The 14655-nt window shown below is 34.8% G+C and overlaps 1 protein-coding gene across 4 annotated transcripts in view; it reads right to left on the bottom strand.

Annotated features, from left to right (window-relative positions):
- The window catches only part of OLA1 (Obg like ATPase 1), a 184608-nt gene that overhangs the window by 43129 nt on the left and 126824 nt on the right, over positions 1 to 14655 (bottom strand). For all 4 annotated transcript variants that reach the window (XM_089328138.1, XM_002712295.6, XM_089328136.1 and 1 more), the window contains exons 6-7: positions 6405 to 6485; positions 5986 to 6083 (exon numbers count right to left, since the gene is read on the bottom strand). In XM_089328138.1, the coding sequence (XP_089184264.1) occupies positions 5986 to 6083; positions 6405 to 6485 (179 nt within the window). The remainder of the gene's footprint in view (positions 1 to 5985; positions 6084 to 6404; positions 6486 to 14655) is intronic.

Here is a 14655-nt window from a genome sequence, read left to right as displayed (position 1 = left end):
ACCTTGAAACTGGGATGAGGTCAATGTTCATGTAAGTCATTCATTTTAGAAGATATTTTTAAGCAGAATTTAAGAATCGATGATAAAAACTGTCACAGATACCAAAAGATGTCTCACCCAAAGTATCATATTGTGAATTAAATAAGCTTCTGAGAGTGATTTTCAAAATCTAATTTTTTAAAAGGAGAATGCTTTTTAGGTCAATTTAGAATAAAGGAATATAGAGGCCAGCTGTGGCTCAGCAGGTTAAGCCACTGCCTGAAACTTAAGCATCCCATATGAATGCTGGGTAGCAGTCCTGGCTGCTCTACTTCTCATCCAGCTCTCTGCTAATGTGTCTGAAAAAGCAGCAGAAAATGGCCCAAGTGCTTGGGCCCCTGCCACTGATGAGGGAGACCCAGACGGAGTTCCTGGCTTCTGTTTTTGGCTTGGCCCAGTCCTGGCTGTTGTAGCCATTTGGGGAGTGAACCAGCAATGAAGATCTCTGTCTTTTCTCCTCTTTCTGTAACTCTTTCAAATACATAAATACATTTTTTTAAAAAGGAAATGTAATAGTTTGAGTCATGTTATTAACATCAATAACCAAGTCTGCAAATAGACTGATTTTTACTTTGTTCTTATTCTAGCTAGACTAACAGTTTGCCCATGATGAGGAAAGATGGGAAGGAACATATCGAGAATCAGAAAGGACTTACTTTCAAGAAGTCAAGACATGGGAGAGAGAATGAGAATAGAGAATAGACCAGTTCTTATCTCTATCCCAGTCTAGAATCTTGAATTGTGCATTTGCAGCCTTGGGAATGTTCTGTACAGTAAACAGAAAAATCCCTAACAAACCTACACATGCAGGTCACAAAAATACTAGATATTTGCATGGGATTTTTTCTTTGTGAAGCTGCTATAGTTCAATTCATTAAAATCATAAAATTCTAGCACTGGAAGGGAATCTTACAGCTAATCATTAATTCTTTACTAACTTTCACTGCCTTATCTCCAACATACACATACATATATTTTTAAAAAAAAACAAGAATTGAGATAATGGAGATCTCAATGGAACTGCTTTAAAAAGCTTTTTAGGGAATACCTGTTTTTAAAAATTATAATTATAAAAATTAAATGCCAATCTACTTTCTTCAATTTTTCTTTTATTTTTTATTTCATTTATTTGAAAGGCAAAGAGAGAGAAATCTTCCATCCGCTGATTCACTCTCCAAATGCCCTCCGCACCCTGGGCTGGGACAAGCCACAGGCAGGTGCCCAAAACTCAGTCCACTCTAATCCCTTACAAGACCCTGCTCTCTATCTCCTACTCCCATCAGTACAACAATTTCTGAGCTTCCAAATTCTCCTCTACCTCCACCAACTGTAGTCACAACTGGGACAACCCCTAATCTATGAGTGTAGCTCATCCTAATTTACAGTTTTGAAAACAAAATCTGACTCAGGCCCTTAATCTATGGCACATGGATTTTGAAGAAGATTGTCCCTGAATCATTCACCCAAGTGAGTAGGGTAGTGAGGCAGTTTCATTTGTACCTTGGAGAACACTGTATACCTAGAAGCCAAACTTTGTGTTTCATTTTCTAGATCATGCATGTGTATGCATGTATGGGGAATATGTATTACTTTAAAAACTGAAGTTTTTTAGTCTGTTGAAGCTAGAAAGTTTACAAAACTTGTCCTACTTATATAGAGTGAAATTCTTTGGCTGGATTAAAAAAGAAGAAAGTCCTGCCCTATTTGATAAAGTATATCAATCACAAATCAGTAAGTCGGTAAATGATACTAATGAAGATTAATAACTTATGTCCCCAATTTAGTGAACCATCTTGTAAATAGAAATCATTGGCTATAAACAGCATAAGACCTGGGGAAATTCCTAATATGCTTGTATAAATATTGTGGCTCAACAGCATTATGGTTACATAAAAAGATGTGCTCTTTTCCATAATTATTTTTTTTACAATGTGAAGTCAGAAGTGCATGAGTGTATCAGTGTCTCTTGATAAGTAGATGAAACTATAGAAAGAGTAAACAAAAAACATTTCATGATAACAAAATGGAAATTCAAAATTAGTATTGCACAGTAAAGTATGTTCAAATGTAAAAATACATTGAAAAATATTCAAGAAAGCAAGAAAATATTAGATCTATTGCATGACTCTCCTGTTAACCAGGCACACAATGTACAGTTTCCCCAAATTATTTTCAGTATATTTTCAAATTATGTAGAAGACAGAGGTAAATGAAAAAATTGAACCATGGTTTAATATTAATAAAACCTTTTCCTATTTAAAATTCATTTATTGAACTTGACACATTGCCCCTGATTATAGAACAGCTTGAAAGATTTTTCAAACATTTGTCTACCTACCATGAATCAGTTTCATCACTCAGATTAACTGACTTATATAACGTTGGTGAAATGGCAATATTCTGCCCACCTAGGCATATGCAAATGTGCGTGCAAAGACATATATAGAAACAGATACACATAAGTGAAAAGTCTTAATGCCTTAAATTTTGGTTACATTTTTCCAGTTGAATATGGATATGTAATAAATATAAATAAAATATAACTATATTTTATCAACAGTTTTCAGAAAACTGGGGACAAGAGAATAAATGAAACATTATTGGTAGCTATTAATTATACCAAATACCTAAAATTAGTTTGTTCTACTGATTTCATAATTGGACATCATATTCTACTAACAGAGCAGCAAAAGTGCAAGGATTGAAATTTAAACCCCTAATTAAGCAATGGCACAACAGTTCCAATGTCCTATATCTGCTTAACACCATGACTCAGGAGGAAATCTCAAATGAAAATTAATACTTCATGTAGTATAGTCTTAGTTGTTAAATAATAAGTGATCATGTTTAGGAAATGAAAACTTCAAGTATTCAATAATCATTAGCACTCACCAAAAATAACAAAAAGTTCTAAATAGTCTTATCCATTCAAGAAATAGCCATCTGTAATAATAAATATCCCCCCAAACATCTTTTTTTTGACAGGCAGAGTGGACAGTGAGAGAGAGAGAGAGAGAGAAAGGTCTTCCTTTTGCCGTTGGTTCACCCTCCAATGGCCGCCGCAGCCGGCGCGCTGTGGCCAGTGCACCGCGCTGATCCAATGGCAGGAGCCAGGTGCTTCTTCTGGTCTCCCATGGGGTGCAGGGCCCAAGCACTTGGGCTATCCTCCACTGCACCCCCAGGCCATAGCAGAGAGCTGGCCTGGAAGAGGGGCAACCGGGACAGAATCCGGCGCCCCGACCGGGACTAGAACCCGGTGTGCCAGCGCTGCAAGGTGGAGGATTAGCCTAGTGAGCCGCGGCGCCGGCCTCCCCCAAACATCTTCATTACTGTCATCTGGATCATCACACAACTGCAACCAACCCGGCTACTACATCAGCTTCTCTTCTGGGGCTAGATCTTAATGATAAATCAACAAAATGACTAATTTAACACTATTAAAACTAGTGAGTAGATGCTTGGAGTCAAACCACTTTTTCTATCTTTCAAAAGATAGAAAATAAAAACATACTCAATAACACAAAAGACATCTTTCAGAAAGCTTCCCTTTTTTTTTTAAACCGGGGATTACAAAATAATGTATTACCATTTAAATTTAAAGTTAACTTTAATAATTAAAATGGTCACTACTTCCGAAATGGTGACCTGCCAAAATAAAGATAGTTTAGTCTTCCTCTCCAGGCTAAAATCACAAATTTCTCTTCCTTTTTCCTTTCTTGACTATTTCAAGTAATTTTCTAGATCTAAAAGACATATGAAACTATGACTGCTTCATGAGTCAGTCTTAATTTATCACAGTAACATTACATTTAACCTTAAAAAAAAACTTTTTCTTTGGTTAAAGGAGTAGCTAATGTAAATGGAGTTTAAATATAAACATTACCAAAAAATAAGAGGCTAACACAATTAAAAGGACTTAGTAGTTAAAATGAATTTTAACTCTTTATATTTGCTTATAGCATTACAAATGATGAAAACCCAGTGTTCATATCCTTCATAATACAGATTTATTCTTCACTTTAATACAAAAGCTATGTTGCATAAACAGAGGATTTACAGCTGAAGCAGAGTGGCTGAATGAAAGGAAAATGGCAATCTTTCTGGCTCCAGTAGATGCCATTCCCTATCACACAATGTTTCCCACTCATAAATACATGACAAATACTTCCTCAATCATTTTTTACGAGCAGGGATGCACAGGGGGTAGTCAATGGCTAGCTTGAGGGAAAATAGGAACAGCAGGCGGCAGAAACTGTACAGAAAATGGCTATGTGGTAAATTCTCTTCTGGAACATCACTCAGTTACCCAGTCTTTGATCTTTCAGCTACAATTACACTAACTTCCACAAGATCTGGATCCACCCCCCCTTCAAAACACACACACACCAACCTCACACCAGATCATTAGGTATACATAAAATCTACCAAAACTTGGTTTTATAAAATACAGTCATTCATACCTCTTCATTGTTATAAATTAAAATTTTCTATTTAGACAAGAATTTACTTTCAATTGGCTATAACCATATCATCATCACAACTGGTCTCACAAAAAACATGGGGTGTCTGGCGACAGCTAAATCACAGACTGGCGTCTCCTAAGAAGTCTGTCTACCATTAGGGTCTGGGAAATGGTATTTACTATACAATTAGAGCCAGGGAGTTCTACCTGTAATCATCCAAATACAGGTGTGAGAAGCCCCTTTGGGCAAGGAAACTGACTCATCCTTTTTCATGTAAACTTTGATGTCTGTATTGTTTCACCAAGCTTCAGGAAAGCTTACCATTCATACTAGGAGGAGAAGATTTATTAATTGAGGTCAAATAATAGACGTTAAAATTCCTTCCCCAAGGTAACGATTTTTAACATATTAATCATCGAATTTATAAGAATTTGAAACAAGACAGAACTGATTAAAGTTAATTACCTGCTGGAGGACAGTGATCAGTCTGAACTAAATTTTTTAGTTAAATGTATGCTTTCTAGAATACTACCAATAAAGAAGATAGATGCAACTTCCTATCAGGAACAAAAAATGTCTTAGAGCAATATCAACAGGGCATTTTTAGTTGCAGCAATTTCACAGAATTTATTCTAATGATTTATTGGAGTTAACCATCTGACATTAATTATTGTTTTGGCTTCCAGTCTATGAATGTTTATTTTTCAGTTTAAAGCCTTCTCACTCTTTGATATCATATGGAAATGAGAATTTTTAATGGAAAATTGAAACCATGTGCATCTAAGTACTTAATGAAGTACAGGGAGAAACCGACAATATATTTTAGGAGAATTCAGATATTTTGCTTTGGATAGTTTTGTTTATGAGACTCAACAGTATAAAATGCTGAGGGACCAGTGAGGCAAACCAAATGTGAACATGCCAACACATACATGAACATATATGTTTTTGAGGTTATTAGTGAAAGAGAGCAATTTTTACACTTTAGTTACATGTGAAAAATGAAAATCGATACATGAATGCATAGTTTTCACCTTCGTTTACTTTTAGAGTATTAAAAACAAGTATCTGGATTTCACTCCCCCCATAGGTTTTCTTTTTAAAGCATTCAATCCGGACTTTAAAATTGTAACACTGAGTGAACATTCTTAAGTCAGAAATTCGTATCTTAAAAAGTATTTTTCCTCCAATTATGCTTATTCTCATTTTGCAACAGAAATAAATGATTATGCCTAATAAACTTAAAGTTGATAAGCAAATATGAATAATTTAAAATTGCCTTATTTAATTCTGTTTTAAAAATAGTTTTCTCAGCATAAATCAATCAAGAGACTGATGGCAAACAACAGGCAAAGCTATCTCATTCAACTTCAACTTTTCATTAATAAGGAGGAAAATATTAATGTGTCATGCATGGTATGGATGCATTTATGCATTTTTGTGTATAGATATGTCTGAGTATATGTGGGGAAGAAAAACTTACCATTTGTTTTTCTTTCTAATGTAGTCTTTCTCAGAAAGATTAACCAAGTAGACCATTGGTTTTGAAGTCAAAAATAAATGTTTATTCAACACTTCAATCTAAAGTGGGAGATGGAGAGAGAACACCTTTAAAAGTTGAGTAAATATGGAATCACTCACTGAATAATTTGAAAGTGAACTTTCTTTAAAACAAGTATGCCTTTTCATTTTCCTAATTCTTGCTTCCAAAGGATTAGTTGTCATGAAATATCCAGGGGAGCAAAGGCACAGAAAAAAATAACAACCCTAGAAATAAACAATCACTGACAGAAATAAAAGTTGAACTAGATTATAACAAGCATACCATAATGACAACTCTAACTTGTTCTCTAGGAAATCAAAGCACAAGCAGTAATAGATGGTATGACATTTATAACTTACCTCTTTGTCATTCCAATCATGATAGAAGCGAACAGGTTTCTTTTGATCTATAACCCAGGATTTGACTTTGCACATTATGTCCTATAAGTAAATACAAGATGAACAGTAAATATTTAGATACTAAATATTAAAACTTAAAGTTTTCAAATTTTAAAACAACTAAAATTTTTTAATGAAAAAGGAACTAAGGCACACAAACAATTATTTTCAACATATCATTAAAAAAAAACAAGTACTAATAAAACATTGTGGTGTTAAAACATCACCACATAAAATGGTTAATATTGGCAAAATTAGTAACAGTATGAATAATATTAAGACAGCTCAATCACACCAAGAACTAAATACAAAAGTAATAATAATATTTCCACATTACCTAGTGATGCCACATGTAAGACAAATATGCTACTAGGAAATGGAGTGTGTGTGTGTGTGTGTGTGATGGGGAAGATATATCAGGACAGTAAATTGTATTTTTTCTTTAAAAAGAAAAACAAAATAGATGAAATTGAGCCTATCATTGATGATCTACCCTTCAAAATATTAAATCAACTGACCAAAACCCTTTTTATTCTGAATTAATTTTTTGTCAACACCTTCTCCATGCCCACTTCTCCCACACACACACTGCCCCCCTCAACCTGCCAAAGCCTCCATTACACAATGGCAAGAGCCCTGCACTGGTGACCTCCAACCAGCTGCATTCACTTTCAGAACATCTCTCTCTGCTGGAAATCTAAAGGCCTTTTAGTTAGCAAGCTAGTGTGCATTCAGAAGGAGTAACTGCAGGAAGAGCCCAATGTGCTTTGTTTCTCTGGCCTTTCTTCACAGAAAGATTAATCATCTGTGAAATGGAAACGGCAAACAGCAAGTGACACAAACTGAACCCTTCAAGCCTTCCCTCATCAGTTTTGTGGTTCTGAATCTGAAAGCTGCGTGTGGCAAGGTTCTCCTTACAGGCAGGTGTTAATAAAAGGCTCTCAGGTCTGAAAGGTCAAACTTAGCTCTTCCAGAAGAAGTGCATTCGAGAGTCATCTGGTTTTCCTTTTTTTTTTCCTGGTTAAAGATAATTTATGGATGCTTTAAATATGCATTTCTCAAAAATTTATTCCAATACACAATTATTAGTAATAAATTTCTTGGATTTTCATCAATGTACTTTATCATAATCAGTTACTCTCTTATAAATATCCACTTGAATAAATTATCTCAATATTTAGTATACCTTCCTTATAAATCTTGCCATTACCAACAGGAAAAATAAGGAAAAAGCCTTATATCCTTAGATCCTGATTTGAAACTCTCCAGGAAAAGGACTTCCCACAGATTTTAACAAGGAAGGGGGCAAGCTGAAAACTTTTAATGAAATCTAACATGTTCTGCTTAAGAATAATCACTTTTACTCTTCTATAACTGAATTTCACTCATAAATGTTTAAAAGTGGCTAATGTAACACCATTTCCTACAAGGAGAAGATCAAAGTGCTATATTACAAATGCATTATGATTAAAAAAGCCCTGTGCAGCCTTGCTATTAACTGTTCTTTAAACCCTAAAAGGCTTCCCATAGATCTCACTTGGCACTGCATATACAACCTTTGACAAGTAATGTAGACCATTTTTATTCATTGCCTAAAATTGTAGGCAATTATGTGCGTCACACTGGCCACCTGCAAATTCTGAATGCCTGCTCCAGTTGTCAGTGCAAAAAACTAATGTCGGAGGGGATTAATCTAGGGGGAGAGAGTCCTCTTTAATGGCTCCAGCAGGTGAAATGGCCCAGCTGGTTACTATGATGAGTGGCCAGAACAGCTTATGTAGAGACACGCAACAAGATTATACAAAAGAAGGAGGAAAACAGTGGTACCATCTTATATTTGGTTCCATTCGTTTTTTTTTTTTTCCAATTAAAGAAAGAAAAAGACAAAAGAAAGCGAAACCAAAAATAAGGAATTAAATTTTAATCATATAAAAAGTCTAAATACTTCTGTAATGATAAATATTTTTACAAAATGCAAGGGCCTCAATAAAAGCAGATCACTACTGAAGGAATTTCAGTATTTCTCCTTCATTTTAAATTAACAACAATTATTACTTCAGACACAGAAATTTTATTATAAAAGCATTGTAGCATTAGATTTTTTTCTTTCTCACATCAATATATAAGAGTATTTCAATTTTAAAATGAAAGGGAATTAACTCAAAGTTCTCAAACAGTATAAAGTACTTATTGCCATGTTCAAATATTTTCAGAAAAATTTACAAATTATAGTATGGGTTTTGAACCATTGAAAGTAAAATCTTTTGTATCCAATGTTCTCCTAGTTATCCTCACAAAAGATTAACAGCCAAGAAAAAATACTTTAGATTTACTAAAAGATGTCAATTTTACTTAAGGCAAACCAAAACTATTTCTCTCAGATAAGATTATTTTATATAAACCATCAGTATATGGTATAGTTTCAATACGCTCTTTACCTTACATGAGAAAAATAAAAAGTAATACTAATTTTAGCAAAACCTTGAAAGAGGTTATATTGCTTATTTGAAAAACTTCTGAACAGATGAAAGAAAACATCTGGGCTCACTTGGATATAATACTTAGTGGGTTGTTCGAATTTTCCCTGTATGATCATATGTATGAACATATACCTGTATATTATTAATGATGGTTAGAACATTAAAAGGTTTTCAATTCAATGAACTGCATTTGGTTAACTGAAAAAAATAATCTAACATACACTTAATCCACTTTAAACAAATCAGACTTTAATAAAAACATAAATAATACTTTAACCCTTGATGTATTTAGATGTTACTTCAAGAGTTCACATTTCTCTACTATCATATGGAAATCATTTGGTCTGTTTGGAGAACAAATTCCTCATTTTGAAAAATTCTGTATGGTAAGAAGATACACAAAAATACCTGGCCATTTGAACTCTTTGGTTAGATGATAGTTCTCTAAGTGTGCTAATTCAGCGTAATGCTTGTGTGGAAATAAACCCTGGTCTGCCACTGACCAGGACTGACTACTACATTGACAAAATGCAGGTGATGATATCTACTTCCTGGTGGGTGTTGTGAAGATCAAAAGAAATTGTGCACATACAGTGTTTAGCACAGTTCTTGGCACAGAGTAAGTTCTCAATGTGAGTAGTTGCTATTGTGGGAAGATAAATACCAGTGGTCTACAAAATGGTAATTTCACTGGGTACTCCCTTAAAGCATATATACAATTTCTCCAACCTGTATAATTTGTCATTTATATGTCTCTTCAAATTCCTGAGTTAATAACATATTGGCTTTCTTTGTGAAATTTCAACTCAGATTTCTAATCCTAATATTCTCATAAACTTGCTTTTGTTGAACAATTACCTTTCTACTGCAAAGAAACTTAATCCACACTCATCGTGAACACCACACTCTTCTGCTTTTGACTCTGTATTGAGAGCTACACACCTAACTTTTAAAATATTCTATTTTCAGGGCCAACATGGTGGCACAGCAGGTTAAACTATCACATGGAATGCCAGCAGCCCATATGAGTGCAGGTTCAAGTGCTGGCTGCTTCACTTCCAATCTAGCTTCCTGCTAATGCACCTGGGAAAGCAGGGGTAGATGGCCTAAGTGCTTGGGCCCCTGCACACCTGTAGGAGACTGGATGGAATTCCAGGCTCCTGGCTTTGCCAAGACCAGCCAGGTTGTTTTATCATTTGGAGAATGAACCAGCAGATGGAAAATCTCTGTCTCTTTAAGATTTACTTATTAGAAAGACTGACAGAGACAGAAGGAGAGACACAGACAGAAAGAGATCTGCCATCCACTGGTTCATCTCCTAAAGAGCCATTGGCTGGGTCAGTCCCCAGACCACAGGAAACCCAGCTGGGTCTCCCATGTGAAAGACAGGGGCCCAAGCACTCAGGCCATCTTCTGTTCTCCCATTAACAGGGAACTGGACCAGAAGGCAGAACAACCAGAACTAGACCCAGCACTCCGATATTGGATGCTGGATTGCAGGTGGTGGGTAAACCCACAGTACTGCAACGCTGGCCCTGTTCCATTTTCTTGATGCACAGCAGTCTTCCTTTAGCCATAGTTTCAGTTACTTGCAATCATCTGTGGTATAAAAATATTAAACAAAAACTCCAGAAATAAACAATTCTCAAGTTTTAAGTAACCCTTATGATAGTATATTGCTGTAAGAGTTCTATTTTATTATTAGCTATTGCTATTAATCTCTTACTGTACCTAATTTATAAACTTTATTGTAAATAATACAATTTATCATAAGTATGTAAATATAGGGAAAAATACTGTCCATATAAAAGGTTTGTACTATTTTTTTTGGTTTCAGGCACCCATTGGGGGTTTTGGAATGTATCACCCATTGTATAAAGGGGAATTACTGTATTTTAGTGTTGTTGTTAATAGCAACGATAATGTATTTAGACCTGGTGAATATGTGTGACTTGCTCAGATTCCCATAGCTACTGAGTGGCAGAGCTCAGACCAAGTTTAGGTCTGTGTGACTCCAAAGTCTATGTTTTGTCCAACACCTGGGCCTGCTTATCTTCCTAATGCTTTTCTAACAGCTCCTTGTTTAGCCTACACATTTCCAAGGTTGTTATTCAAAGTCTTTTTCTCATTTAGATCATCAAAGAAATTTAATACTTACTGTCATTATTTAGGCAAAATATTTGATTGTCAATTCATGTATCACAAAATAGTAATATTCTTCCTTTGCATAAGTAACATAATAAATAACCCAGTCATGTACTAGACTTCCCTAGACTATTTACTAGACTTCTCTATTTTGGTACTGTTCAGTTCCCAGGGCAAAAAAATTATTAAACTATGAACCAAAAGTAGATATCAGGAGTTTCCTAATACTCTGAAATTGTATGATATACAGTATATGTGAAGTTCTATGGTTACGTGTTTTTGGTGGAAGTCGGCACATATCTTCCAAATGCTTTTCAAAAGGATCCATGATCCAAAAAATCAAGAACCATGTTTTTAGTGACCCTATGGCAATACTGAAAGGTCCCAATAACAGACAATAATGTAAATGCTCCAGCTCCATGGATTCCCAGACCAATGGTAGAAACCCTGAGCCAAAACTTGCTTTCTGTCAGACCCTATACTCAAGATTTATGTATTCGGATCAATATACTGTTGTTGATAAAAATTCTATCATATTTATCTAATATTGTAGAGTATAACATTATTCTAAAAGAATTAATTTCTTGAGGGCAAAAAAATGTTTAGAGAGAAAAAAATGTAATATAGCCTAAAATGTGGGGTCTTCAAACAGTTCATGGAAAATGAATATTATGAAAAACTATGCTTTCAAACTTTTGCACTAAAATAAGCTTGTATTTTAATTCCATTTTCCATGAACTTCCTGAAGTGCCCTCATTTACACTAAAATAAACCACAAAACTACAGTACTTAGAATAGTGTGAAATATAAATTAAAGACAATTTAAAAAGCAATTAATCGGAGATTTACTAATAAGTTACAGGATAGTGACATAACAAAATACTTTGTATGTATTAAGACAAAATAAAATCTGTATGTACATTTGTATGGGAAAATGTCCAAAAATATAATGTTAAGTAAAAAAAAAAAGCAGGTTGTAAACAATGGAATAAGGTTAAGAATACTATTTTGGCATCAGATTTGAGTTTAAGTCCTGGCTCTATTACTTTCTAAGTGTTTAACCTTGGGGAAGTCACACAATCATTGTAATTTTTTTGTGTGTGAAACTAGGATAATTCCAATTGAATGCAATAACAATTGTGAGGATTAAATGAGAAAACATATGTAAAATAACTGGCACAGTTCCAGGTACATAATACTCAACAAATAATATTTTTGGTAGAATGCATAATCTGATTCCACTGGAGATTTTGAAGCTATATATAATATAAATAGATATACTTAAGCAATAAACTGGATAACTGGATATACTAAATTATAGCTACAGAAATTTCTAGAAGGTTAGATTCTAGAAGCTTTTTCTTTTCTTTTTCTTTAAAACCACTATATTATTTTTAAAAATTTTAACCAATAAATATTTTTATAATAGAAAAATATAAAGGTATATTTACAGGGTGAGGGGGAAGAGGAAACTTCATCTTTTCTCTACACACTATGTATAATCATAAAATCTGATGGCTGAATGGATAGACAAAGCATTTAACAAGGTTATTCACTCATATTCTGTAATAATTATAACTTCCAAGCCTGATACTTCCCTCTAGCAAATCCACCAACCTAATATCTGATACCGATACCCCATGAGCTGACTTATGTTGGTTAGGTAGCTTTAATACAGCCAATAATGCATTGAGACCAAAAAAATTAGGACGTGGCTTCTAGCTCAAAATAATTTTGTAGAAGTTCACTATGGCAATTTCCTCCAATTGTTCCAATTATTCCTTTTTAATGCCCCAAAATGAGAAAACTAAACTATGCTTTCTCTCATACATTAGATCTCAACGGTATAGTCTGACTTGGTATTCAGAATCTGTCTGAATCCCATTATGAAGCATTTGTTGCTCTATGAATGCTATTGTTTGTGGAGGTCAGAGTACTAACACCAGCTTTCTACATAGTTCAGTCACTGAAACTCCCAGGAGAGAAAAGGCAGGAAAGGACAGAATTAAGACAGCTAGCAGCAATGGTATACATGATTTTGTGTGTAGATGCAGGAGAGGTAGAGAGGGAGCTATCCCCTAAGAATTAAGATAATAGGTTAATTCCAGCAATAACCTGGGTACAATTATGTGGACAGTGGTGATTTTTCTGTTACATGATCCACTGAAGCAGGTAGTGAGAAGAACATCACAACACAATAAGGCTCCTGGACCCTAACTGCTATAAAATGGCAACCAGAATGGATACTGATTTCTATGGCAATTACTAAAGAAAAGAAAGTAACTGTTCCTGTGATCTCTGGAAGTAAGTCTGAATAGATTTCTCTATTTCCAAGGAAGGGGGCAGGGCAGACCAATTAAATTCTGATTTAAATGCTTTATTTATTTATTTGAAAGGCAGAGCAACAGACACACACACACACACCCACACACATGAAGAAAAAGAGAGCAAGATTTAACATTCACTGGTTCATTCCTCAGATGCCTTCAATAGCTGAGCCAGGCCAAATCCAAGACACAGAAAATCCATCTGGATCTCTCACATATGTGGCAGGAATCCAAGTATCTGAGTCATTACTTGCTGCCTCCCCAGGTGCACATTAATAGGAAGCTAGATTGGAAGTGGATCAGGGAGCTGAACCCACTCTGATATGAGAAGCAGGAGTCCCAAGCAGTGTCTTAACCACTGCACCACAATACCTGCCTCTAAAAGTCGATTATAATAAAAGTGTTAATTAAGGAGTCATAAAGGAAGAATACATTTTTGGAAATTATCAAGGAAAAAAAAACCCTTGAGTTACTTGGTAGAATGCAAAAAGATACAGCATCTATGAAACAAGAGCATAAGGATATGAAGAACAGAGTGAGGTCAGAAAAAAACGGATGTCAAGAGAGTTGCTAAAATAAAAGTTGTTTGTTCATTTTAAGGAAATCATAATTAAAGTAGAAAAAATAAATTTTAACTAGAAACAGAGTAGGTATGGCAGAAGATAATCAGTCATCTGTAGGCTAAACTGAAGAAGGGGATATACCAAAGTTTAACATACACTTAGTATACCATACATGAGCTCAGTGAATCATCACAGAATGAACATAAATCTGCAATTACCACTTCAATCAACACACAGACTATTAGTAGCACGCAGCTGCAATGTTCCACTACTCTAAAAAAGTAAATCATTATCCTGGTTTTGTACCATAAATTATTCTGTTATTGAAATTTACAGAAATGGAAACATACAACGGGGATTTTATAATTGGCTCTGTTTTCTCAACACTGTGAAATTCAGCCATATCATTACATGTAGTACTAGTATGTTTTCTCTGCTGTATACTATTTCACTGCAGGAGCATTTCACAATTTAATCATTCTACCGCCGAGAAATACCCAAGCTGTTTATACACTTTTTAAAAGACTTATTTATTTATTTATTTGAATGGCAATTAGAGAGAAAGGAGAGACAGAGAGATCTTCTACCAGCTGGTTCACTCCCCAAATGGCTGCAACGGCTGGGGCTGGGGCTGGTCTGTACTGTACACCTAAAATATTCTCAGATCTTTACATTTCCATGTATTTTCTTCCCCATA

Source organism: Oryctolagus cuniculus, chromosome 3 (genome assembly GCF_051225735.1).
Source record: "Oryctolagus cuniculus isolate XC-2025 breed Fujian yellow rabbit chromosome 3, ASM5122573v1, whole genome shotgun sequence".
Lineage (NCBI taxonomy): Eukaryota > Metazoa > Chordata > Mammalia > Lagomorpha > Leporidae > Oryctolagus > Oryctolagus cuniculus.
The sequence above is the reverse complement of the archived record's forward strand: the minus strand, read 5'-3'. Positions and strand labels throughout refer to the sequence as shown.